The 27,890-nt window shown below is 38.7% G+C and overlaps 1 protein-coding gene across 3 annotated transcripts in view; it reads right to left on the bottom strand.

Annotated features, from left to right (window-relative positions):
* The window catches only part of ank2a (ankyrin 2a, neuronal), a 77,237-nt gene extending 50,118 nt beyond the window's left edge, over window positions 1-27,119 (bottom strand). For 2 of the 3 annotated variants that reach the window (XM_085163640.1, XM_085163643.1), the window contains exons 1-4: window positions 26,631-27,119; window positions 6,394-6,495; window positions 1,485-1,583; window positions 29-127 (exon numbers count right to left, since the gene is read on the bottom strand). In XM_085163640.1, coding sequence (XP_085019766.1) covers window positions 29-127; window positions 1,485-1,583; window positions 6,394-6,495; window positions 26,631-26,762 — 432 coding nt within the window. In that variant the 5' untranslated portion in view covers window positions 26,763-27,119. The remainder of the gene's footprint in view (window positions 1-28; window positions 128-1,484; window positions 1,584-6,393; window positions 6,496-26,630) is intronic. The other variant, XM_085163642.1, reaches the window with a different exon arrangement.
* Between the last annotated feature and the right edge of the window lie 771 nt (window positions 27,120-27,890).

Raw genomic sequence — 27,890 nt, 5'->3', positions numbered from 1 at the left:
TTTTGTAAAAGTTCTTGTTAATTCTCACCTGTGACTGAGAATTGACATCTGCTCCTCTTGACACCAACAATTTAACTACTTCTTTTTGTCCAGCCAAAGAGGCAATATGGAGGGCAGTGTTTCCTTTCTGCAAAGAGAAAACAAGGTTAAGATCACCAACCAAATATCTGTCCTATCTCTTACCTCCCTCATTAATTATATAAAGTCTGAACCCTGAAAATTCCAGAAAATTCATATTTTTGAAAATGAATATTTATTGAAATGTTTGACACATATAAAAAAAAATATACATGAGTTTTAATTTGTATTTATTTTTGTCATTTTTTCCCCTGTGACTTTTTGAGAGTCTCAAAAACTCACAAAACTCATATATCAAATATGATACACTTGGTGTTACAGGGCTAAAATGAAATTATGCAAACATTTGATTTCTGCTTTAATGTTTAGGATGTAAAAGTTGGGTTTAATTCGAAGAAACGTATTCAAGTCACTCGAAGGACACAAACAGCAGAGTGATAGATTCTGTGTCAGCTGTTCACTGCTGCTAGCTGTTGAGCCTGAGTCATGAGGCAGTAACAGACTCACATAACAAGCAGCTTGCCAAAAAGCGCACTACACATTCACTCTCGCCTTCTCCTACTCCTTCCGACTGAATGGTACAATATCTAAACTTAGCACAAAAAGTAAGGAAGTGTTTTTGGTTATTTCTTTGTTATAACAATGCTTCCTGGCAATAACTCTTATACTGTTGGAAAGGGTTGAGCAGCAGAGTTGAGTATACAAAACATATTGGCCATATAATAATAATAATAATTTAACAACAGAGGCCCCTGTAACATCTGGAAGAACCTTGCACAGCCACAACAGCCTTGCACCACCTCCATTGCACCTCACACATTACTGTAGGTTGCCATTCAACAGCAGTGTAGGACAAAGCTGGTATATGCTATAGGAAATTGTTTGATTGTCAATAAGTTTCAATTAGCCAATCCAATAAATGACACAAAGCATAAGTCATTAGTAGAAGAAGCTGTTTGGGATTGGCAGAGAGGTTTTCCATGGGCACAACCCACACACTCAACTCTGCTGCTCAACCCACAAATGCATTTTCCTTACCAATGTGGCACCATTTAATGGAAAAAAATTAAACAGGGCTTCCAACATTTACTGCCAAGAAACATTGTTACAACAAACAAGTAATCAGCCAATCAAAGGTTTCCTGACTCATTGTGCTAAGTTTATATATGGTACAATTATTAATTCCTTATAAAACTGAATATCTGAAGAAACAAACAATCAAACTCTCATAATCATCTTAAATCACCCTCATATCCACCCCAATGGCTCCTTAATTCCCTAAAGAAGGAATGATTTTTATGGAATTTTACAACTTATTTAATTTCATTGCCTTCTTTCTCCTTTGGTTAAAATACTTTTCTTATCTTTGTTCTCTTTTAAAAATAAAAGCTAAATCATGTGTGTACCTTGGTGGAAGAGTCAACAGATGCTCCTCTCTGTAGCAGTTCCTCCACCAATTCCTTGTGCCCCTCCTTAGCCGCCAGGTGTAACGCATTGAGACCATTCTAAACAGAAAACAAGAGAAGATTCCAAGAAAAAACGTGAAGAAGAAATTAAACTGCGTGGTGTTCAGGGAATCATATTACAACACCCCTGTATCAAAGATAAGGCATACCAACATTACAGGACATAAAGCGATATCTACTGGAAATTGGCTCAATAACAATCTAATGCAATCATGTATACTCCTGCAAAAAAGGAAAACTACAGTACAAGTGTGAATTTTTGTAAAATTGGCAACAATAAAAAATCTTGATTACGTTTATAGTCACTTATGAGGGTATAATCCAACTTGACATTGCATTATACTGTACATGATTTATAGCATTCATTTCATTCACAGTTGGAGAGATTGACATTTAAGAATGGAAACAGAAGAAAAACTGATTTTTCACAGTTCAATTTGCTCATAACAAAGGCCTCACCTCAGATTTATCAACAGGAACTATAGCAGCACAAGAGGAGAGCAGACCTCAAATGTTGCACTCCAACAAGCCCTTACAACACAACTGATTTATCCCCACTCGAAAACTCACAGTACCTCTTCTGACGCTGACATTTACACACAGAAAGAAACCCTAAACAAAACAAAAACCATTCACCTCGTCCTCCTTTTCTTCCATCCTGTGCTTTGGATCTTTGAAATGTTGCTCTTTTTTTATCTTTCAAAATGCCCGCTCCTTTGGGTATTCTGTGCCTTCATGAATCCTTTGCTCTGTTTTCTTTGGTCTTTGGTGATGGAACTCCAACCAGTCCTCCACCTCCTGCTTCCTCTATACTGGTTTAGAACCAGCTTTCTAGGTTTATGTGCTTTGTCCTCTTCCTGCAGGCTAATTCAGATGAATGACAGCGAGGAAATGTGCCTCTAAGCTCTGGAGGCTTTTTGGGCACTGATATAAAAGAGGAGCTGTTGCTAACCCCTCTATCATTGCCTTTTTCCCTCCATAGCACATGTACATCATGCATATACATTCACGCACAAATAGAAACACGCCCTCTCTTTCTTTCTCGCGAGTTGCTAAATGCCAAACAGCCAAGGGGGGTGTCATATTTCTGCACAGTCATAGAGGGAACCCAAACACGCATCCAAACATAGATAATCATATTTAGAAGCAACTGAAAATGTCAGCCTTTAAAAAAAAAAGGGGGGGGGGGCATTCCTCAAGGCCAAAGTATATCAGTGACTGTCTGGCTGAGTGATTTATAACATGACTTAAAAAAGAGTGAAAAATGACACATAGTTCGTATCACTATGGTACATTCATAAAACCTAAGAAGGCATAAATGCCTTCAGTTTGTGCAAACGGTTTCTAATGAGCTACGAGTAAAGCGGCACAAATGGCACTAGTCCAGTGTCTGTTATGTGTCCTAATCAAATCTGCAGAGATCCACCGATCAACAGTCTATGACACATTCTCGATCAGTTTCATGTATGTCAGATTATGAGTTGGTCACACTGCATCACGCTAAAATAGTCACACATGCTCTCACAGCGCAGTCGCTTAAAGTGTGAAAGCTCCTCACGGTGTGTGAAGTCAACAAGTCTAATCAAACACTTAAATCATCATCACGCAGGTCTGCAAGGTCTGCAACTGACTCATCATAGCAAGCACTCACTTTTGATAAGTAAAGTCTTTAAATTTTAGTATGTTTTTGCTGATTTTTTTTAATTGTCATTATCACTTCCACAATGATCACACTGCATATCATGTTTGTCCGGTCGCATGGCCAAAGCTTCTAATATCATCATCACTTCAGTATATTTTAAATCAGTTTGCAGTTAGTCCATCTGTGACTTTTTCCACTGAACTGGCAACGAATGAAAAGAGAAAAAAATAGTCTAGGCTATATCAGATGCTCTTTGTTGACATTTGAGAAGCAGAAAGTCCAGCCTCAGTTATGCTTCAGTTCTGAAATGATAGACTCACTGACACAGCAAAAATAATCATACTTTCAACCACATTTCAGCCATTATGTATTTCAGGAGAGACAAGAAAACCCTACAACACACACACACACACACACACAGTCACACAAACCGATCTAAATCTCCTTTCCCTCTGAGCTCAGTTGTTCCTAAAAGCTTCATTTAGCTAATGGACATCGTGATCCCTGGCACTTTGTTGCTTCCCCTAGCAGGAGACAAAATGTTGAGCTTCATCCGGCGCAGATTGTCATTCAAGCTGCTTTGACCGCTGACCTTTGTTATAAGCACACATGGTATAAACAACCATGCTTACTTGGTGCCGTTTTATTGTCTCAAATGTCACAGGGGAAAGATGTTGGAGGAAATAATGTAAATGTCATAAATGTCACAGTGGGATAGATTTTGGAGCAAATAATGTAAATGCATGCGGATTAAAGTAAAGAGTAATATTACTCACCAAGGATTAAAATTTTAAGTAGATTAGAAGGGAAATCTGGCCTTTAATTGTGAAGAGCAAAACAGTTCTTATACACACTCTTAACACGCAAATACAAGCACATAGGCATATTGTATTAAAATGTAGAATAAGCTGTAGTGACTCATTCTCTTTTGAAATCCTAAAACTCAAACACACCATGCTTAAAAACTGGAAGAACAAACATCATCTGTAAAAAACATTACATCTTTATTTATACATCTCATTCATACAATCTGTGCAATGGAGAATCATAGTATGACAGTGGCTTTGGCAAGCTAGGAATATACCTCTCACTCTCTCTTCTACTAACTTGGGCAGCCTTCTGCCCTTGGCCCGCCAGTTTCTGGCCCTTGCCACTCTCTTCGTGCTTTCTAGGTTTTTACTCTTCAGTTATTAATGAATACAGCACCAAGGGCGATACTCAAAATATGTGCATGACTTAGTGTGTGACATTTGCAGATTCTTTTGGTGTTTTGTGGATGGATAGACTTTTTAAAGAAACCATTAATAACATTAAACATGATAAAATGTTAAGATACAGTTCCTGTATTTGATTGCATTGTGTACAGTAATCGGAAACACATTAAAACAAGCAAAAGGAAATTGGGTTATTCAACTGCAATGTCACATTATCCGGCTCTTGTCAATAGACTACTATAATGATTCATTATTGGACATTATTTCAGATAATGGCTTTGTTTGATAATGATGCTTTTCCGTGATTTGTTCAAGTCTTTGGAGAAAATTTGCATTTATGCACAGAATTATTGTGATTTTTTTTTATCTTACTGCAGTAATCAAAAGCATTAATCCTGTTGTGCTTTGACAAAATCATTCTAGAGACATCACTCATCAGCTGCCATACACATTCAGCAGAAATTAAGACCAGAGATGTGTGCTTTAACTTAACCATACTGTCAATGTCTTTCCTCTTAACATTTGTGAGTAAAAAGGTAAAGACACAACAGACTTCCCTGCCTGTCACCACAGCATATATCTGTAGGTGGAAAAAGCGTAGAAATGATCTGTGAATCGGTGAATGTATGATTATGTATTTAAGCACGTGCAATCAGAATTAGAGACAAATACACACGTGGGAAGATTCACACATTATTTTATATTATTTTAAATATGGCTATTGAAAACGCTAAGAGAAAAAAAGTAATGCATTTATGTGCATGTTATAACTTTAATTTGGTTGACTTACACATCACTGGAATAAAATACAGTCTATAGCTTATGTTCATATGTGCTGGGAGATATTTAACGTGCTTAGGTCCAAAATTACATTCACTGCACAGTATACTGGCCTCTACACACACAATAATGAGGGAATAACTGGGATATGTATAAAAATGTCCCTTACATTTTTTGGTCACTTGACAAGGTCTCAAATTTGATCATCTGACCACCGAGAAATCCTATTAGGGCAAGGCTCTCCTGTTGCAGGACAGGAGGTGTGTGTGTGCCTACGTACATGTCTGTGTGTATGTGTATGTGAAGATTAGAGTGTGCACAGCTTTCTATATTCAGGCTTCCCTCTCGGGGCACAAAACAGAACCCATGGTGCCCATGATAACAAACAGCAGAGCTACAGGTTGGCTTTTTATAGCTGCAAACCAGCTATAACAGTCAAGCAATGACACAGTAAAAAATAATGATATGCACGCACACGCACACACACACACACACAACACATACGCTCACGTAGCCTCACTCCTTTAGGCTGTCTTGTGACTGCTGTAAATCACATTGACGTAGACAGGAGAGAGGAGTAGGGGGAAATATTTTAACCTCTCCAATCCCTCCCCTTCGGTGGAATGTGGGACAGGGCGAGTATGGGGAGGGGACGAGAACAGCTGTCAGGGAGACATAGACCTTTTCAAAAGCTGCTGAGATTGGGGGGAAGAATGGGTGTGGTGGGGGGAAAGGGAGTAATTGTAGCTATGAGGGTAGCTGTGAGTATGCAAAGGGATATGGCAGGTTAAGGTACTCGCTGTGTGATGCCATCATAACACGGCAGGGCGAAGGTTAACTTGAGCAGGTTTGACAGTAGCTTGCATTGAAGCACTAAACAGCAGATTTTAGATATTATTTCACACAACTGCTATATCAGTTCTGGAAAGTTGTAATAAATATTTAGATTAACAAAAAAAAATAAAAAACTTAAAAAGTATTATTTAAAATTAAAAACACAAAGATGGAGTTTTGAAAAATAGAACTCCATAAAACCTGAAAATTTGTCACAGTTTTTATGTTTATCACCCCTCTTCAAATTAATGTAACTGCATACAAGAATTCAAACAAAATCCGATGTTGTTTAACCTCTTAAGCCCCAACGCCCCCTGATACGGGGGCAAAAGGCAGTAGATCAGGTAGGCTTGGGGCTTAAAAGGTTAAGTTTTCTTACCTGGTTACATGTGTTGATGTCAACCCCGTTCTTCAGGAATTCAAGGACTTTGTCAATGTTTCCAGCTCTGGCAGCCCGGAGGAAACTGGTGTTACTGTCCGACTACAGAGATAAAACAGAAATTAGGGTAATATTAATAACAGGTAAATAAGCAAATGTTTATAATTTCTTTTGTTACTGTGTCATTCTGATAAAAGTGCCACATGTATGCAATATTACAGTAACAACATTAAAGGCCACATTTAGGGATGGGTACCGGTATCCGGTGCCATGATGGCATTCTGACATAAACGGTAGTAACCAGACCGAAAAGCAGCGCACATTTCGGTGCTTTATTTCGGTGCATTTTTTTCCTGAGCTGTCATACACTTTCTTCTTCCTTACATTTGTATTGGCGGTTGGCAAACTACTGAAAGGTGCATTACCGCCACCAACTGGTATGGAATGATACACTTTGGATTCCAGCCAATCATTTTAGTTTCCGAGGATAGTAGGCTGGCCCAGGTACCTACGTTCTTTTAGAGCAGAGCTACAGATTAAAAATGCCCAAGGCAAAGCGGTCAAAAGTCTGGCTGTACTTCACAGCAAAAGATGCAAACTCAGCAGCCTGCAACAAGTGCTTTAAGCTGATACTGTGATACTGTGCAAAGGAGGTAACACCTCAAATCAGATGAAACACCTGGCGACGCATAGCGTTTTTTTTTAAAGCCGAGAAATGCGCCGTATTTGATAGCTTGCTGTGAGACCTCACACCGTGCACATCTACTGCGGGTGTGGTGCCTGTTATCGGACCCGGAGTTAGCAACATCCCCCAAAAAACGGAGGAGTAGAGTCCTGGCCCCTAGACCTGCCACTGTAGCAGAAATGATGAGGATGATGATGGCAGCAGCAGCTGTTCTTCTCTGCGTGAGTAGCTTAATGTTGTTCGTGTGTATTTACGTTGAGTAGGCTAAACACGTTATTACATTAATGCATGTAAGGTGAACTAGCAAACATCATCATAGCTACATGCGGCTGTCTTCTTGTTTGATGGCAGATACTCCCTTCACCCTGGCCAAAAAGGCTAAAATGACCAAAGAAAAAGTGGAAAACAGTTAAACATGAGAGGTTTTTGGACAAAGTTTGTGTTTTTTCCATTGTTTAAGCACTGCTTCCAGCCAAGAATGATACCATATATGCCCTATAGCTGCAGAAAAGGGTAACATTGTTATCTTTTTACAAAAAAAAACAGCTGAACATGAGGTTTTTGGACCAATTTTGTGTTTTCCATTCTTTAAGCACCGGTTTGAGCACCGTTTAAGCACCGGCACCGTTTCAAAAGTACCGGTTTGGCACCGGTATCGGATAAAACCTAAACGATACCCATCCCTAGCCACATTCCATTTATCAGACAAAACAGTATTTTTCTCAGTGTGCATGCGCACACACACACACACACACACACACACACACACACACACAGTCATGATGGGTTTTACAAGCAGACCTATAAGTCATCTACCTCTTTTAATTCCAACGATGCCCAATGCTCTACTTAAATAAGCTTGTTCCTTAAAGCTCTTTTAATGTTAAAACATAAAATAAAGGGTCAATCATGTGTTTTTATATGGCTACATAGCTGCTTGTACAGTATCAGTGGCCTACTAGGCTACTCTAAATGTAACCATCACAAAGCAGCTGCGCACGCGTGCACACGCACACACGCACACATACACACACAGAGTCACGTTTCCACATCGCCAGAGGACATTATGTTGACTTACATTAATTTCATGGAGATTCTAACCTTGATCCCTACATCAGGTTGTCATACTAAATTTGCATTTTGATGTCATGTTTTTTTTTGTTCAGGCTTAAGTTTATTTCTGTTTTATTTAGCCATTCCTGCTGTCTTTTTTTAGTTTTACTTGTGTCTTTACTATTTTTTCCTCCATTTTTGTCTGTCCTGCACTGATAAATATCACCTGCTTTAAACTGCCGCACTTGTTCCCAATCAGCCAGTCTCCTCGGTGTATTTATATCACTGGTGTTCCAGCTCCTACTTTTTAGATTTTGTGTTACTGTTTGATCTCAAGCCTTCCAGCATTTCTTGTTCTCCTGGTGTAAGACTTGTTTCCATTTTATTCAAAAATTGTTCATTTTTTGTTAGAACTGTTCGTTACTGCCTGATCAACAGTTAATGACAGACTGCCTTTATGTGCATGTACACAGCAAATTTAAGTTTTAAATTTAAATTGTGTTTTCCTCTTGCTCTTTAAAAAAATGTAAGAGGAATAGCACTCTTTACTGAGTTGGATTAAATATAAATCTTACCAAATAGTGTTATATTTTTAAGGCAGTATCAGAATTAAAAAAAACTTATATTAATAAAACATCTAACATTTGTTTACTTCAGACAATCATAATCACTGCAGCTTAATGAACAGAATTTAACAACCAATTTTAACAGCAAACAAAAAAACAAAACAAAGTCAAAGGAAGTGATGGCTTTCTGACGATGGCCTGTCATTACCTCTGTAATGATTTTGGCCCAAAATAGAATTTTTCATTGCATGCCATCTGATATTTGAATAATCAAAATATACCTGCTGCTGAATATCACAGTATGTGAACATTAGTACTGTCTTCATTATCTTGAAAGTGTCAACAAGTTTCTAACCTCTTTTTAGCGAGGTTAAAGTGTTAAAGTGTCAGTCAATCGCCACTGGGCGTTAACTTGTAAGGTCATCAAACTTTGCAATGCATGTCAACAATCATACCACACCCCCTATGTGGATTACCCTTCACGTGCAATGTCGCACAATCCCAAACAAACCATCAGACATTAACATGTTTGTTTCTTTTCTTTTTTTTTTGCCTGTCCCGTTTGGTTCTTTTGCCATCAGAATTGTTGTCTAAAGGCAAAGAAAGATGCCTTACGGATTTACTTTACCAAATCGACCATCCCAGCCTTGCTGTATTGGTCTATTTGATTCATCTTCACTTTTATTGTTTATTTTATTTTCATTTGCTGAACACAGGACAAACAAACATGTTTGTTTCTGACAAAAAAGGACATTAGCAGAAAAAGAAATTATAACAACGTAAGTCTGCTTTCCATCTCTTACCAGTAAATCATCAACATTAGATCCATTGTCAGCAGCCTTGTAGTAATCAGTATGTTGATTTAAGGCATAGTCAATCCCAACGGTCTTTGAAGCTTTATCTGATCCACATATCTTACATGTTGCAGCATTTCCCATGGTTACCATTCAGAGAGGAAAAGAATCCCCAGCTTTACCTGAATATTGTCGCCTTTCTTTACTCTCTTTGGCCACTTTGTCAAATTCTTGCAGTTTCTCACTTTGCATCTCTCAGTCCTACACTCCTGATTACTGGCATCCTTTAATCCCACAGTCCAATAAATTTGTATATATTTTTGGTTCAAACATATTTAATAAATTACCAAATCTTGCTTCCTTTTCTAATTAATTCTACTACATTTCCTTGTTGTTCCCTTTTATCACAGTGCAAGCTACTGAGGATCAGCCTCTAGCTCTAACTTAATGTACGATGTACTGTGGTCAAGGCCCAGTCCTGCCTACTCGTCCACTGCCTCTCCTCTCTCGCAGTAAGATAACAACTGCAGCCATAAACATTTAACCCTTACTATCTCTCCTGTCTGAGCTATTTTTACCATTCTAGACCTTCAGTTCCACCCAGACACAACCCACTGATGGGTGTGTGTGTGTGTGTGTGTGTTCATGGTAGGGTGCATAACAGCTGGGTTTCACTCAGAATGTAGACCACATGGCCTACGGTGCTTTCAGGAACATCAAGGGTCAGGATTCTGGGACAAAATTAAAAAATGAACACAGCAATAAAAAAGATTTAAATGAGAAATGCACTAATTGAGATTTCTTTGGCCAATTCCAAGTCTGACATGGTAATACAGATTTTTGATGATTCTGATTCTCTTCTTTCTAAGAACTATAACTTTTCTTCAAAGCAAAATTAGCTGAAGCATAAATAATTAACTGAAATGTCTGATATATTTTCCTTACCAAACAAAAGCAACAGATTTATATAACAACAACAACAAAAAAACTTTCATCTTTTTCAGCATGTTTATAACAGGCTTTCAGCGCTTCCCTCATTTTTACTCATCTCTATAATTGTCTACATAACTCCTTCGATCCTTTGCTCATACAGAGGCTGCTGGCTTGGACTGGCTCTGAGCTCTCGACAGCTTTAGCTTGAGTCACTTTGCCTTGGTTACTTTCTTATAAATGTTCATGGTGGTGATTTAAGCGTTTGATTAGGTTTGCTGTTACAAAGGTTTTTCATGGTAGTGAACAGTGAGTCTTTACCTCCAAAATTTGACAGTACTGTTTATCCCCAACCTTATAAACAGTACTGTTTATAATGTTGGGGAAACCTGCAGTCAGCTGAGACTGAAGAAGTCACTTGGATGAGTGACAAAACGTTTCTCCCACGGAAAACGCTACGTCCAAATGAACAGAATCAACTTTTGGAGATTTACTTACCTGGATGATTGAGAATGCATCAAGAAGTGAGTCTTTACAACACTAATCACATGTTAGTGTGTGGCTGTGAGTGTGTATGCAACTATTTGGCTGTGCTGCTGTACATGTGTTGCTCATGCATAATGGGACATATGGGAGGCTGACCGAAACCACTGAAAAATTGACCAAGTCAGATCCGGTTAGTACAAGCAATCTAATTTCAACCTTACATAGAATTTTTCACTACACAGAACTCGTTTTGTGTAGATCATTCGCATTTTGTATCCCAGTCACATTTACTACTTAATTTTGAAATAGTTCACATGACCAAAAAGCACTTTTCTTTACTTTCTTTACTTTTCTTTTCACTATGCTATTTGGTAAAAATAATTAATAATTCTTTAATAATGTTACTCATATTAAAATATTACAAGGCATCACACATTCAGAAAAGCATTACTGATATAATCAGGTGTGTGTGTGTGTGTGTGTGTGTGTGTGTGTGTGTGTGTGTGTGTGTGTGTGTATTCTTCAGTCTCCACTTTTTGAGTTTTTACTCATCTGCCTGCCTGATTCAGCTGTTTGCCAAACTCCACATGCAGAGATTGGATTGATTGAGATCCAGCTGTAATCTCTGTATCCATACAGGATTTGCACAGATTAGCCAGTCATGTAATGAAGGACAACACAAGTATATGCTTACACTGGATGAAAATCAAAACTCTACTTATTATCATGAATGTCTCATTAACAGCTGCTTTGTGTACACGAGGTCACTTATGAACATATGTGAACTAGTATTGCTAGGGGCTTGTATTGCCATGAAGGTTAAAACAAAAACGGTGAAAATCTTTTAAAAAAATATACTATTTATGGTAGACAGTCGTACAGTACTATTTCTTTGACATTGTACTTTATCCGTTACCTAGTGTGATTTCAACCACCTCCATTTGTGACTTCTGTGCAAATCCCACAGCCCCTTTTCAGGTTGTCCTACAGTAACACCAAAGCGTACGATAAGGCCACCACAGAATGTGGTAATGAAATTGTCATGATACACACCACGTGTGACAGATTTTACCTGACGCTTTCGTTCAGCTCTTTCCCGCTGCCGTCTCCTCTTCTCCCTGGCTTTCTGCAAAGCTCTGTAGTCTGGGTGTTGCTCAAGCTCGCGAGCTTTCTTAAGATGGGCTGCAGCGTGGGCCATGACTTCACCCTTCTACTTTTCTGTGTGTTTTCCTTGGTGCTAAAATTTATAAATCTTGCCTAAAGCAAACTAAACACCTTCACTTTATATATTTGTCAAAAAAAAATGCCATACTATATAAATTATAAAAAGTTATTAGGCCCTAAAAGAAAAACCAGAAAAATATTGACTAATTACTCCGAAATGATTGAAAAAAAGACTTTAAAGAAGCGTTAACCCAAATTCAGTGAAAAACAAAATATTTTTTAAAAATTGTTGCATATTCCTCTTTTTCCTTTCTTCAGTTTTCTTTTCTTCCACCTTGTACAGCAGCTAGATTTCAGTCCTCATACAAAAACACAGGCATACACACACGTACAGGTGCTCAAAAAATGAATCCCTCCCCTCGTATGGTCCTATCAAACACGAACAAGAGGGATGATGACTGAAAAAGGCTGATGAAAAATGAACATAAGAACCACTCACACTCTCATCCTCATCACATATTTCAACACACAAACAGGGAATTACCCATCCCAGATGTACATGAAAACCCTCCATGTGAACAGATGTGGCTACAAAAGGCTCTGAGTATGTATGAGCGTGTCCTTGCATGAGTGTTAATGTGCATGTGAGCCAGAGTCACAGGAAATTTTTCATTGTGTAAGGGGTTTAAGGAGGCTGTGTGCTAACAGCCAGCTGACTGCTGCAGACACAGCTACTTTCTCTGCTGCTGTGAAAATGCTCTCCATCCTTAGCGAATGAGGTAAATGTGTAGAGAAGATTTAATAGGTCAGAAAGGACCATGAGATGGATTACAATGGTCGAAATACGGTAAATATTCTAGTCATGGTATGGTTAACCCCCAATTTACAAGTTCATAAATCTATAAAGTCTGTAAGGACTTTGTATTTTGTCGCAGTTTAAATGATGTATGCGTTTAGTTTCTTTTATTACATACTACAGACTTTTCCAAATAAAAATGGAGAAGAATGACGTAAAAAGTGTTCAAATAAAAATGAGACGAGACCATGAAAAGGGTGAACTTGGGTACAGGCTGTCCTACTGTGAGCCAGCAGAGCAAATGGGACGCACCACTCAGTCCAGAGGGGGACCAGTGAGCACAGAACAGCGGCTTCCAACCACCAAGTTACAGGCTTCCCCCTAAACGGGAGAAAGTGGGTCAGTCTGAATCTTAACTGCATTGCACCCTCCGTAGTGGTGGCTGATAGAATTGAAGTTGACAGCTTCTGCATGTGAGTGTGCGCGCCCACTCCAAGCAGACGGGTGTCAAGGTCTCTCTCTGTCAATACCGCTAATGTTAGGAGTTTGAAATTTCAGCACAAGTGACAGGGACACAATCTCACACCTCTATTTCTGTTCACACATTCCGCCTGATCGGTTTCACTGACTCAGTCAGCTACAGCAGCATCAGCAGCATTTATTTCTTCTAGTAATCATGAATGGGACAGGTTTGCTGAATCACTCCACAACTGCAATAATGTTGTTTTCCTTTTTTTTAAACACTGGTGCACTGAACCTGACTGCTACATTTAGTTCCATGACAATGCTGCCTTTAGAGAGACTGCACATTTCTGTTTCCTTTGCTGCTCTCTGCTGGTGACGAAGGGAATAAGAGAATCTTTTTTTTTTTTTAAGGAAACAGCCTATGGATCTTAGATTGAACCCAATCTGACCTAACAGTGTCTATATTGGAAGAAAAAACAACTTGTAGTAAACACAAGTAAAAAGAACACTCGACATTTTTGCATCATTAATCCATTATACTAATATTCAAAACAAAATAATACAAGTATACAATATACTCTGATCTAGGTTTTTGGAACAAGGAACCTTGAACAGACATTTAAGGCTCCTTGTTAATTTATTCACTTGAATAAAAATAATACAGTTGTAATAATTGTAATAAACTGAAATTGTAATGTACATTTTTTTCTGGTTTCTTTTCAAGCATAAACTTGTTTTTAACTGAAATTACAAGCACATGCTATTCACTAGGTCACCTATTCAAACCATTTATGGTCATAAAATTAAAACAGTTTATGGTTACAGATACTTTAGACTGTGGCTGGATACTATATTCTCAGTGCCTGATTATGAATTTATAGTTTGATTTTACGCTCAGTAAAAACATACTCTCAAAGCCTCAGATAAGATTTTCCTCAATCATTGTATCTTAAAAAAAAGGTGGGCTGGTCTTCCTTAACAAGAGAATGAAACAGATGCAAAATGTTTATTTTTATTGTATTTTTCATAAATTTGCAATTACCTTTGCCCGTCTGTTACAAATAAACATAGTACATAAAGTCTGAGTTTTCAGGAAATGGATTCAACCAAAATCTTTTTATTTCACGAGAGATGATTTCTCCATTATCTACATTAACTTTTACATAGCAATATAGTTGGTACTGTCCAGTCACAGGACATCCTAACAGGAAATGAGAAATTGTGGAGTCTCAAATGGAATGGAACTGCTGCACAATACAATTTTACTTTTTGGTTTGCTATTGTAATTTTAAATATATATGCATCATTACTTGAAATGTATCACATACTGAAATACTTACTGGACGGGGGTTATTTACAACTAGTAGCATTTTGTTACAGTGAGCTATTGTAAAATTACTAACAAGTTCTGTTTGGATTGCAGAAGATGCACAGTCTTTTGGAGGTGTACCTTCATTGGGTACACCTTCCCTTCCCTAAGTACACTAAAGCCAACTCTGTTTTACAAGTAAAAACCTTGGCATTACCCGAGTTCTTGAATTTCACATTAAACAGACAAAAATCTATAATTATTGATCATCATGTTAGCTGATCCAGAAACAGTGTCCTCAGTAATAAGTTATAATGCTATCATTGCTTGTCTGCAAATGCACGTGTATATGAGGAAGTGTGTGTGCTTGTGTGGTGGCGGTTATCCATTTGAGATTCAGGTTACACTGATGGGCGATCTGAAAGAAGGATGACGTGAGCTCTCGTTTCTGTTGGTCCAGTGGACCTGGTACATGGGGAGGGGTTAATGGTCTGCTTTCCTTTTTATAGATCCAAAGGCTTTTATTTGGCCCATTAGCATTCTTTGATAGACAGAGAGCACACACGCATGTTTCAAGCTGTAAATGTGTGTGTGTTCGCAGAATTGTACAACTCCTTTGTCACATGAACACACACTCATTTTTATATGAAAAGGGGGTTCTAAACAACCAAATTCACACTTTACATCTATATTTCAATTTGTTCCTGTTTATTTTTCGACTTTTGTGTTTAATTTTCAAGCTGATTTTTTATTTAATAATGAATTTGACAGTTTTAAAAGGCAACAGGGCTTTAAAAAGATAGTTGCTTTCCATGGACTTCGATCTGTCCATCCATCCAATCTCTTCTGCTTATCCTTATTGTGGGGGGGGGGGCTCATGTTATGAAACACGAGCAAACATTAGGAGCAAGAGCAAAGGAATAAGCCATTATATTTTGATCACTTTCTTTAAAATTGTGAGATAGGCCATTATCCTTGATGGAAGACGTGGCCTTCAAGTTGATAACGATTATTCTACCTGCTAATGGAGCTACAGTGCTGACTAGTAGAGTTCTCCCAGAGAAGAGTGTCTAACAGCATATAATGCATCTGAGATTTAATGGAGATATGATCTTTCTGTTTGAAAAACCTCATATAGACTTCTTAACGCGTTTAAATATTTCATAACCACAATTTTCATCTCCTCCCTGAAATTTGTAACAGCGATCAGGGATGGCTACCAGATTCTTTTTGTTGCCAACCCCTTTGAACCTTTGTTAGCTTTGAATAACTTGACCATTTTCAGGCCCGGGACTAATATAAAGACTCATGATGTCAATAATCACTATATTGTATTTTCCAATATATTTAATTTAGTAAATATCCTTCATTATCAGATGACATCATTCCATCAGAAAGATTGGAGAAAAAACTAAATTTAAGTTAAGGCTTTGCCATGCTTTAAAAGATTATGTATAGCAGAGTTTCACTTCTTAACTGTCCAAAGACCCAAAATAGCCAATTTACAGCATCGACTGAGGCCGATGACCAGTCAGTCAGTCTCACTTATTTCAAATTACAAGCCGGTGTGTTTCATGCGTGTACAACACACACACAGTGACGTAGGCAAATCGTTGCATGCAAACCACATGATACTATGTGGTTAGCTTTAAGGCTTCTTATTGTGAGTGAAGACACGAGGTTTGCCAAAATCACAGGGGGACCACCACAAATGTTCAGAACAAAAAAAATCTAAAGAGACATTTAAATCACCTCCACCTAGCGAAACATTGAAACGTGGATTTTAAAGAAGCTAACAAAGGCAAAGTGGCTAAAGCTATAGAGTTCAGAGCCAGTCACAAACAAGCAACCTTGGTATGAACAAAGTCACTAATAGTTATTTTGTTTCATAAAACATAAATCTGCACAGCAACTACACTTTAGTTCTAAATACTTCTTTCCATAGCAGAGCACTTTATTTTTACTTGTGAGAGAGGATCCTGTAAAACATACAGTTTGGGGGAAAATTTTTTGAGGGGAGTTTTTTTTTTTTTTTTAATGATCAAAATATGATTTTGCATTGAAGAGAAGTTGATTATTTTTTTTTGCTTTGATACGCTGACTTTCCACCTAAAAGGTTGATATTTCTATTTGTTATGTCTAATAGCTAAATTGTTAGCCTGTTTATGTTTGTGTAACAGAATGAATAAAATACATGGCTGAAGCAGTAATGGACTGCCTCAGAGACAGTGCGTAAATGCCAAGTCTTTTTGAAAGCCTCTTTTAGTGCTTAAAAAAGGTCAGCACCATAAAATACACAGCACACATGCTTGCTCTCCATCTCCGCCCCTGTTTTTTCCAAAACCAAATCATACAGAGTCAAATTTAATAGCGAGCGAACAAAGCAGGCAGTTAAGACTCCAGATCAGGCCACACCCAAACACACACTAAGAAATAAAATTCGGATGCTTGGTGGGAGGGACTGAAATGAGATGAGATTGAATAGAAGGGCACATTGTAGACATGACATAACCTTGATACACTATTATATAAAGAGAAAGTCAAATGAAGAAAGAGGAAGTCAAAAGGACCACACCCTGTTGTAAATGAAGCACAAAATCAAATGCACACAAATGGAAAAATCTCATTAGTCACTCAGCTGATTTACACGTAACATGACTTGCTCCATTTGTTTGTTAGTGTTGTGCAACCGCACTAAAGCCCCCAATACACACACCCTCACAGACAGGCAGCAACACTAAAGGCAAACAGCAGTGCTACATTAACTGATTGCTTAAGCTTTTATTTTTTGTTACACAATGCCACAACCTTCAACTTCTTTCTTTTCCCAAATAAACTATGAACACTGTAAGAAAAGCTAGATGGCCAGTAATGCAGTGTAAGCAACTGCTCACATCAATAAATTCATTATTCACTTCCCGTAACTGATGCCAAGGTTTATGAAGTGTTATATCTAAAAGCCATCAGTACAATGCAATGCCTCCAGCTACAACCAACATTCGCTGCCTCCCTGTGATAGATGAGGGTTGGTAAGATAGCCGCTACAGTACCTTGCAAATGGCCAGTACCTGAATTTATAGCTTTTCCCCTCTTTGAAGTTCTACCCAAGTCCCTTGGGAACACATGATGTCATCTTGCTTTTCATTTTAATTAAAAAGAGGCCTTGAGGCAAATGGAAAATAAATACTTGAAAAAGACTCCCATCCTATTATAGGATGTTATCAATGTTAAGTAGTACAATATACCAGTTATCACAACAAAAGTCTGTAGTTTTGTATACTAAATACTGAAGTATAAGTTCAAGCCATAGAGTCCCTAGCTATGTGTGGCTCCACAGCCTAGTGGTTCACGCATTTACCTAACAAATGACATCACCTAACAAGATACCTGGTTTCAGCACAAAGTAACAATGCAACATCATATCAGCTGGGATAATGTTGGGGATAACCTGTGTAATTTTTTTACGTGACATAAAAGTATAAATGGTCTCGTTCTTATATACCGCTTTTCTACTCAGTCTGAGCATTCCAAGTGCTTTACAACTTGCCTCATTCACCCATAGAAAACACTTAGTAAGTGCTTTCCATTTAACATTCACACACATTTATTCTCCAATGAGAGCACCTCAGGGTTAGTATCCTGCTCAAGGATATTCGGCATGCAACCTGAAGCAGCCAGGAATTAAACCATCAACCCACTCCTGCGTTACAGCCACAAGTGTCATAGCATGACATGTCATTGCTATAGTAACACCTAGTACAAGCGTTACTTTAGATTCCAAGTACACACAACAAAACAAGCCCGGACATCTCTGACAGTAAGAGTATGTGTTGGCTTTTAATAGCGATTTTCTAAAAAAAAAAAAAAAAGATCCACTGGAACAACCACCAACAAACTCTGAAAAATATGCAAAACATTTGTTCCTAAAGGTGGAACTAAAGGTTCCACCTTTTGCTAAAGGTGCTAAACATGGAAATGACAAACATGTTTTCCCACTTAAGGCAGAATCACAGTCAAGAACAATGAGGAGATACTAGCAGCTGGTGATGTGCAACCCAAATATAATCAAATGGCCTCACCGAGAGTTGATGGAGTACTGACTAGTTGCACACCATATGACAGGACGCACAAACAGTGAATGAAAATTCCTGATGCAGTTATAGAATAAAAAAGCAGGGCTGGCTAAAAACCTTCCAACGAGAAAATATTTTTCTTTTTTATTATGTGACAATATTGTGCAGCTCCTGATAAATTACAAGGTTGGGTTAGTTTAGTTATTTTTGAAATCAAAGTGTTAAGCTGTTATTTTACCTGCTATTTAAAATTTCTCCGGTAACATTATATAGGCTAACATTTGAACTTACATTTAACATCTGCTGTGGCACTGGATATTATGCTGTATGATCTCTAATGCAGTATAATGCTTCTGCAGCTGGCACCTTGTTTCAGTAGGTTCACACTTCAAATTACGTGTGTCATCAATGCCTCCACCAGTGTGTGAATGTGAGAGTGAATGAATAGTGGTATTGTAAAGCGCTTTGAGGGGTTCCAAAAAGCGCTATATAAATGCAATCCATTATTATTATTATTATAAATGCGGCTGCCTGCAATCATCAATAACACATCTTTCTGTATTGTGAGAAATATTATTATTATGCCTTGATATGAGTCAAAACTGACTCAAAATTGGACACAAACATCCAAGCATCCACTTATTTTCCTAACTGCTTATCCAATTCACCGGGGGGGGGGGGGGGGAGGTTGAAGCCTATCCTAGCTGTTACAGGTCAAGGGGAAGGGCATCAATTGCAGGCTTACACATAGAGAAAGGCGTGCATTCATCCTCACAATCACCCCTACAGCTAATATAAAATTGGAAAATTATCTGTATTGTAAATTTTCTGCACCTTTTCTTTAAAGTTCACTGATTTCTTCATATGCTAGAATAACAAAATGATGACAGAGTGCTGTGTCAGATGACAAAGGGTATTGAGGCAGAAACTGATTTCACCTCCAATCTGAATGTGTTATGAATAATGAAGCGTGTGACCTAAAATTCGCTGCAGCACACGGTCATGCAGGAATGCTGAGTGATGCTGTGATGCCGTCACACAGAGAAAAAGAACAATGCAGACAATTAGTAAGACAGACATAAAAAACAAAATAAAACTGTGAGATGGTGACAGAGAAAACAAAACAAATGGGGGAAGAATTCACTTTATTGTATCGCCACTTTTTTCAGCCGCTTTTTAGATCTATAACCATACCAGTTCAGAAAGGAAAATGTTAGACCAAAGTGACACATAATAAAAGCACAAATGTCAGACTTAACTCTAATGTAACTGCTGCATGAGTTAGAAGGTGGGTCACAGGTTGTGTCATCTTCCTCGGTTTGTGAAAAAAAAAGCAACATGCTGCTGTGCGTATGTGCACGTACATGTTTGTGTGTGTGAACATTCAGTTTGATGAGCAAACTATTCTCAGCAACACAGTCAAAAGCTTTGATGTGTTTCCTGTGAGAAAACCTTTGCTTACCCAACTTAAATTTGATGCAAGAGAAGTGGAGAGGAGGAGCATTAGGAAGGAGCTGACAGCTGGGGAGAGTGCACATTTACATAGATATGTCTGAGCTTCTGAGAAGTCCATTGATCACTAACCACACCCTGCTCCTACCCCCGCCTTCTATTTCTCTCTAACGGGAATCAGCCTTATAAGGTCATTATAAATAATTAACTTCCAAATGCTTCTCACTGCCTTGGTCCAAAAACACCTGTCCTCTATGAAGCAGAGGACACATTTCAAGGGATACAATATTTACATAGTGTTGTTAGCTTTTCTTATACTCGGGCTGATAGTCTCTCAAGTTGTCTCCTTATAATTTCATCTGTTTCAGTCTGCAACATTTTGTAAAAATGATGGTGAGGTATTACACATCAAGTGATGCTATCTCTGTCCTTGAAACATCTATAAGGAAAAGACATGCCAGGAAAAGATTGTGTCAGACGTAACTAGGGCACCCAAGCTAGCTGTGAGGTTGAGTCAGGGTGTTGTTTGTACCCCAGTATAGACATGCTCATGTGCTCTTTGGATTTTGGATCTTGGACAGGAATACCAATGGATTTCTCAACACAGTATCACCATTACCTAGTACTGAAACACAACACTCATGTGTATTGCTTGTACATTGCATCAGAGCTCACCAGCAATGTGGCTCATCTGTATTTGGAGAACATCTTTCTAAATACTCACTCTTTGACAATAATTGACTAAAGCTAGGTGTCAGTATTTAAAAATAATTGGTACTAGTAAAATGTTTCAATTAACAATTAACCAGTTGGCAAAAATAAATTAATCAGAATATAGTAGTGAAAATTACAATAAGCATTCTGTATTCTATTAGCTCGTTGTGTTGGTCCAAAAGCTCCAAACTACAAAAACATAAATCATTTTCCTTGTATTATATCAACAAATTACAAGAAAAAAGCAGCTTTACATTTTTTTGTTAAAAAGCAAAATACTTTACTAATTCTCAAAATCTCAAAATTAACATTTGACAGACTGAGTGACGAACTGGTTAATCCGAAAAATGATGCAGTAATGTGCCATTTTGCTGATGGTATAGTATATGAATAGTGAGAAAGTGTAATTGACAGCTGTATCCTGCTGAATCATATCTACACAGAAATTATCTGTAAGCATTAAGCCCACGTTATAAATTGTTAATGGCATTTGACAACCATCGGGTACTGGAGTTGTTGACCTGCAGTCATTTACAAGTTTTTGCATGAATTTATAATCAGGAATGTGCTGTTAAGCCTCTGGTAAATACTAATATACAGTATAATGCTTTACCTACATGTGCGTTTAGCAATTTGAATGGATATAGAGTATTTGACCCCAAACGTTTACACTTGGCATTGTGCAGAAGAAGATAACTGTGGTTATATGCGCGTGTACGTTGATGTAGCTGTTCTGAAGTAATGTAATGAAGATCTTGGCTCCATTAGGACTCCCTTCCTGCAGAGTCCCATCATGAGTCTCCCAGTGGAAAAAGAGAGACAGATAGACAGGCGGGCAAAAACAGAAAGGCATAAAAGCAACAGACAGAGAGGCGGAAAAGAGAAAGATGAAAATGTCAAAGGCTGCAGTGTAATCTGACCTCCTTGCACATCAGGACATGAGTCTAGGAACTAGTGGGGAGGAGTGCAGGGCAAAATCAGTGTGTGTGTGTGTGTGTGTGTGTGTGTGTGGGGGGGGGTATTTTGCTGGGAAATGAGAGATGGGTAGGGAAGGCAGCCAAAAAGACAAGGAGAAAACCAACCTAAGGAGTCAAACCCCTTTAAAGAGAAAGCGAGGCTCTCGAGGAGAAAAGACAACTGGCAACCAGAAAAGAAAGTGGAGAGGGAATGCAGCGCAAGAAAAGTCAAAAGAAAGGAGCATGCAGCGACAGGGCTTGACACTTGAAATAGGACCTTCATGTCAAGTCCTGAATAAGAAACAGGTCAAGCTGCCTAAACCCATCATCTTTGGATATAAAATGAAGGCATTACGCTTTTCTGGGTTTTATATCTGTATCTACAAGGGGAGCAGAATTTTTCCACCAAAGCAAAAAGGTTCAAATAGCTCCTTGACTTGTCTTAGACTGCAGTGAACATAAAATCTAGTAGAATCAATCTCTGTTCCTAAGAATCTACTATTGGAGCCCAGGAAAGTAGTTTACATATTTTGACGCACTCCACATATCTTTCAGATAGAGGAGGGAGTAAACTGCAGAAAGCAATCATTTAACAACAGCTCAGAGTAGCGTGCAAATGAACAGTGACATTGGTCCATTGCAGTGAGCGCAGAGACATGGACACAAAGCCATTTGGCTGGGAAAAAGCGATTTCTCTCCAGGACTATCACGAGAGAGACAGGAGTATTTTTAGACCTGAAAATAAGATCTTCACATCCCAGTCTCCCTTAGTCATGTTCTCCTTTTGTGTCAGAGCTCTTTTATTGTTTTAGTGAACTCCAGCTCAACGATAAGATTTAGATTATTCATAATATTAAACATTAAAGTGCTGTAATACATTACATTTATTCATGTCAACTTGCTTTTTTAAAGTTTTGCACATATTGTCTATCTGTGGTTTGAAAAGTACAGTGGAGATGAACCAAAGTTTGTTTGCAGGATTAAAATCTTTGTAAGTTCAGTTTAAAAAAAACACAAGAATCGTTCCTGCAGTCAATCCTGTTTCTTCTGACACCTTAAAGTCCTCCATAAACCAAGGTATCATTTTTAAAAAGACATTTTCTGATGTATTTAACAGATAAAATCAAGAGTATCCACTCAGCTAGATGCTTTTTCACACTTGCAAGACAACAAGACAAGACAAGTGTACTCTTTGTGCCAAAAGCCTATTAATTGGACAGTATCCCTTTGATGTGCCATAGTCTTTCTTGCAAGTTAAAGTGATGTATCCCAAGAGACCACAATGTGCTATTTTTTATACTCACGGTGAGTAAAATTATCACACGTATCACATGATTTGCCTTCACATAAGAACTCGATCTGTACCTCTCCTTGCTGGGCCATGCACATTTAGGATACTTAATTTTCACTGAGCTCATTTAAGCCATTTCCAGCAACAGCAGATATAAAAAGGCTTTGATAAAACCAGTGTGCCCTAACAAAATGGCAGACAAAGAAAGTAGAAGCTTGCTGGTGAAGAGAGTCCAACATAAAGCGAGAACAAGACTCAGGAGTTGGATGGGACCAAAGCAGGGGGGAAGAAAGTGAATATCAGAGTCATTCATAACAATACACAGAAACCTGAATCAACTTCCAACACAAGTTTTCAAAGATTTGTAATATCTTTTTGTGTTTTGGGCATACTGGCTATATAAAGTATTTTGATTTTGCACCACTGTTTGCTCAGCTGTGATGCATTATGCACCCAGTGCACTCTACTGAACAATTTGTTACTCATCATTGCCTCAAGCATCTTTTCCTACATTTTTCTCTGTAAAAAAGAAGTAATATACAGTCATGTGAAAAACTGTTTTAACAGGACTCCATGCAGTCCTGTTATGATTCACTAGCTTGCGGAACCACCATAAGAAGCAAAAAGTTAAAATAATTTTTTTAGCAGTATATTGCTGTGAAAGAACTCCACTCTTCTTTACTTTGCTGAGGCTTGCAAGATCTTCTTTATACAGCGCTCTCTCACCACATCATTTCCATCAGGTGGAGGTTGGTACTTTGGCCCATTGCAACACCTTGATTCATTTATTTTTTTGTAGATTTGATCCTCAGAGACCTGTGAAAACTTGTTTTTCACATGATTGTACGTACACAGTGCTAATCAAATTTATTAGACCACCTAAAACTGTAAATTGTGAAAATTCATATTTTAGCATTAAAAATATATGAGTTAAAGCAGCGGTCCCCAACCTTTTTTGCGCTACAGACCGGTTTATGCCCGACAATATTTTTACGGACCGGCCTTTAAGGCGTCGCGGATAAAAACAACAAAATAAAACTAGTACCGGTACCGAAAAAAAGAAGATTTATTCATAACACACGTGAAAAGACCCAGGAAAACCGAGTTAACGATAAAAACGATAACAAAATAACGCTGAAAACCGATAAAAACCCTGAAAACTATACATTTCACACCTGAGCCTCAACTCTTGCGGCCCGGTACCAAACGACTCACGGACCGGTACCGGTCCGAGGCCTGGGGGTTGGGAACCGCTGAGTTAAAGGGCTTGCACATACTGGTGTATTAATGATTACATGTATATGAAATTAGTTTTAGTCATTACCAGTTCCAATGATTTAGTGCAACTGTGGTGTAAAATGTAAAGTGGGTGATGGTCTAATACATTTGTTAAGCACTATATATTGGAAATCAATAGGTCAGTGTCATACAGCCTCAAGCTGTAAGGTGTGGCTTATTGTACCAGTTTAGCCTCTAAACAAGCTTTGAGTGTCACAGGCTGTTTAGAGGCCTAAACGTGAATCCAGTTTGTTATCTGAAAATTAAGAAATCTATTTTCTGCTTTCATTGTGGAGCACATCAACAGAAGTACGCAAATTGCATTTTTTTAAACTAACTATAGTAAACCTGTAGAAGATGTGATTAGTTGACCACGAACAAGCAAGCACACTGATGAGCAGTGCGGCGTTTGATATTTCAGTGCCATTTAATTATAAAAAAACAAAACCTCCAGAGTACATTCAAGTATCTGAGCTCAAAGGCCCCACCCCAAAAGAAGGGTCTAAGTGTGTGTCTGTGTGTGCAAGTGTATATGTAGCACCACAGTCCATTACTGAAATCACATTAGCCTCAGAGAGTGCACTGAGACAGGAAACAACCCTCTGCCATCTCCTGACTCACTTCCACCGAGCAGCCAAACACACATTGCATGATCAGGCCTAGATGGTAACGCTTTACATCCATTTTCTTGTTCATACTGAAAATTTATGAAAATTGACTTTTGGATATAGATAAAGGGACTCTATATATTACTAGCACGTGTACTCATAAAAGTAAAAGTCTGTAAGTCTTGAGCCATCCCCTCATTTCTTAATATTTTGTTTTCAAGGAGCCAGACTTTCATGTAATTTTTAAAGTGGTCCTGGGCAATAGTTCTGCAGGCTTCCTGGAGGTTTTTCAATGTTTTTCTTGGATATTGGCTTCTTTTTCCATCCAGTCCAGTCCTTATACCTGACCATTTTCAGACAAATGTTTAATGTTTAAAAAGAAAAGTTTTTTTTTTTTTTAAGTATTAAGCCATTTAACAAAAACACTGAACTATAAAGCACTCAAACGTAAGCAAAGCGCCTAACTATAACATGTTCTATTTCTTTACCTGAATCTACAAAAAATACCAATGACCAAACAGTTTGACACACATAAAATCCACCATGCAATACCATCTGCACAGCATCTGATTGGAAATGACCTCATTTTCCAGCATGACAAGGATCCCAAACACACTGACATACAATAAAAGTACACCTGGATAGAATAACACACAATGGAAGAGAATCAATCCTGGATTGGCCTCCCCAGGGCCCAGACCTCAATTATTGAAATAGTGCAGATCTTGACAGAGAACAGAGCAAAAGGCAGCCAACGTCTAAAAACGAAGATTTGAATGTCCTTCATGAAGCCTGGAAAACTATTCCTGATGACTACTTAGAAATGATCAGAAAGCTGAGAGTTATGGAAGAATAAAGGTGCCCATGCCAAATATTGACATTCAAGCTCACTACCTCTGCTTTTGCCTTATGTACTGTATTTCCATGTCTGTTTGCATGTTTCAATAAATTGCTGAGCTTACTGTATTTGCCATCTTTTTAGTGAAATGTAAAGAAATGAGTGGAGACTTTTGCACAGCGCTCTATGTGATGTTGTTGCAGATATCACATACAGCGTATGCGTGTCATTTTAAGAGCTTGAGAGTCGCAGACAAAAGTCTATGGACCTACAAATATTTGAAAAAAAAATTACATCTGAAGTTCAAAATAATCAAGCAAATATTCAGAACTATAAACAACTTGCAGTGTGTCATGATATGGCCGATCCAGACAGTAAACTTTCAGTGGTAAATGATAACATGTAAACATTCTTCACTGAAGCCCCTCAGCCAGAGCAGACCTGGTGGTGTTTATTTTGACGGCCATAACAACTGGCACAGTTGGCCTGTTTGGGTATTATCACACAATGTTGAAGCACGTCCCTCTACGTCGCTTATCAAAACAGATGGTTGAGGAGCTTTTCTATTATTAACAGCTAATTTAAACACAGTTTATGCAGCAATATAGGAAAATCTGTCTTCTCGGCAGCGCCGATAAGATAAAGCACGGCAACGCCTATGACCGCTCTGCCTAGGCGCACAGCATCAGCAGCAGCATCAGCATCAGCGCTTTGGACTGCTCGTTACACGGCTGACTGGGCCAGCTAGTGCAGAGAGCAGGCTGCGGACAGACACCCACCTGGCGTATACGGTTTTGGTGCAGCGGTGGTGGATTTCCATCCTCGAGGGACGTGCTGCTCGAAGAGGCCGTCTTTAAGTCACGGTTGGAGCCGCCGCCCCTGGAGTGACTTTCTTCGGGGCTACTTGACATTCCGTCTCGGGCTTGCTGCTTCTGCTGGAGGAGACACGGGGGTCCTTTACCCGATCCACTGTGGATTTCTGTGCACGCCTCAGCATCCACGGCGCCCGGCAGAGCCCGGGATCATTATGCGTCGTCAGAGAAAGTCTTTGATCAAGCTCGACAGAAGCTAATACAGCGATTCTTCCAGATGGTAAACCAAAACGAGCGCTCCCTCCTCTCAGGGATGCTCCCGGTGTGCTGCTATGGCCTGCGCGCGTGTTTGTGTGTATGGACACGTGAACGCGCTTCAGATGCGCTTCCCCGAACCTCCGCAGGACCAGTGTTGCCTTCGTGGACAACCGGAAACCTCGACAGTAGACCTTGGCAGTGATGACCACCCTGAATGCGACCAGAAGTAGCCCCAGAGCACCTTTTAAAGGGGCGCACTGTGCGCAGACATTTTTTTTTAACACATCGCATCACTTAAAGCATACATTGTCACCATATACCATATTTACTGCATAGTAAAGCACTAATTCAAAACAAAACATTTACAATGAGACAACTCCCAGTGGCACTTTAATACACCGACGCCCTGTGCAGCAGTTTGCTTCAAAGATCAAAGTTCCCAGTATGGAGCACGTTGTCCCATGGTTGAATAAAAACTGTGAGATTACTTACACACTCATGTGAAATTAGACACTTTGGGTTGGGCTTAACTAATCTAATCTCCTTCTTCGTGTTCTTACGCCCCCGCCATGGCCTGGCCTTCTTCACTAGATGACAAATTTAATACAGGCTGACAGGGCAAAAATCAATAACAATGTCTTGGAGACATTTTAAAAAACAGACAGCATCTTGGGCAGAGGAGGGCCAAGTACGGGAAGAGATGTAAGAAATCATGTTAGCAAAATGTCATCGTTTGAGATGCAGTCTTCAGAGCCAGTAGGGCATAGAATAATATGCCCTAGGCCAAATCTACGAGTTTACAAAAAAGACAGACGTATTTTTTTTCTTTAAAACATGTGTAAAACAATTACTAGATAAGAACACATTTTAGATGTGACTTAACCCTTTGTTACAAATCAGCTCTAAAGAATGCAACAAATGGTTTAGTTAAATAAAGTAAATAAACTATGAATGGTTGCCAACACACAT

Source organism: Neolamprologus multifasciatus, chromosome 6, assembly GCF_963576455.1.
Source record: "Neolamprologus multifasciatus chromosome 6, fNeoMul1.2, whole genome shotgun sequence".
NCBI classification, from domain to species: domain Eukaryota; kingdom Metazoa; phylum Chordata; class Actinopteri; order Cichliformes; family Cichlidae; genus Neolamprologus; species Neolamprologus multifasciatus.
The sequence above is the reverse complement of the archived record's forward strand: the minus strand, read 5'-3'. Positions and strand labels throughout refer to the sequence as shown.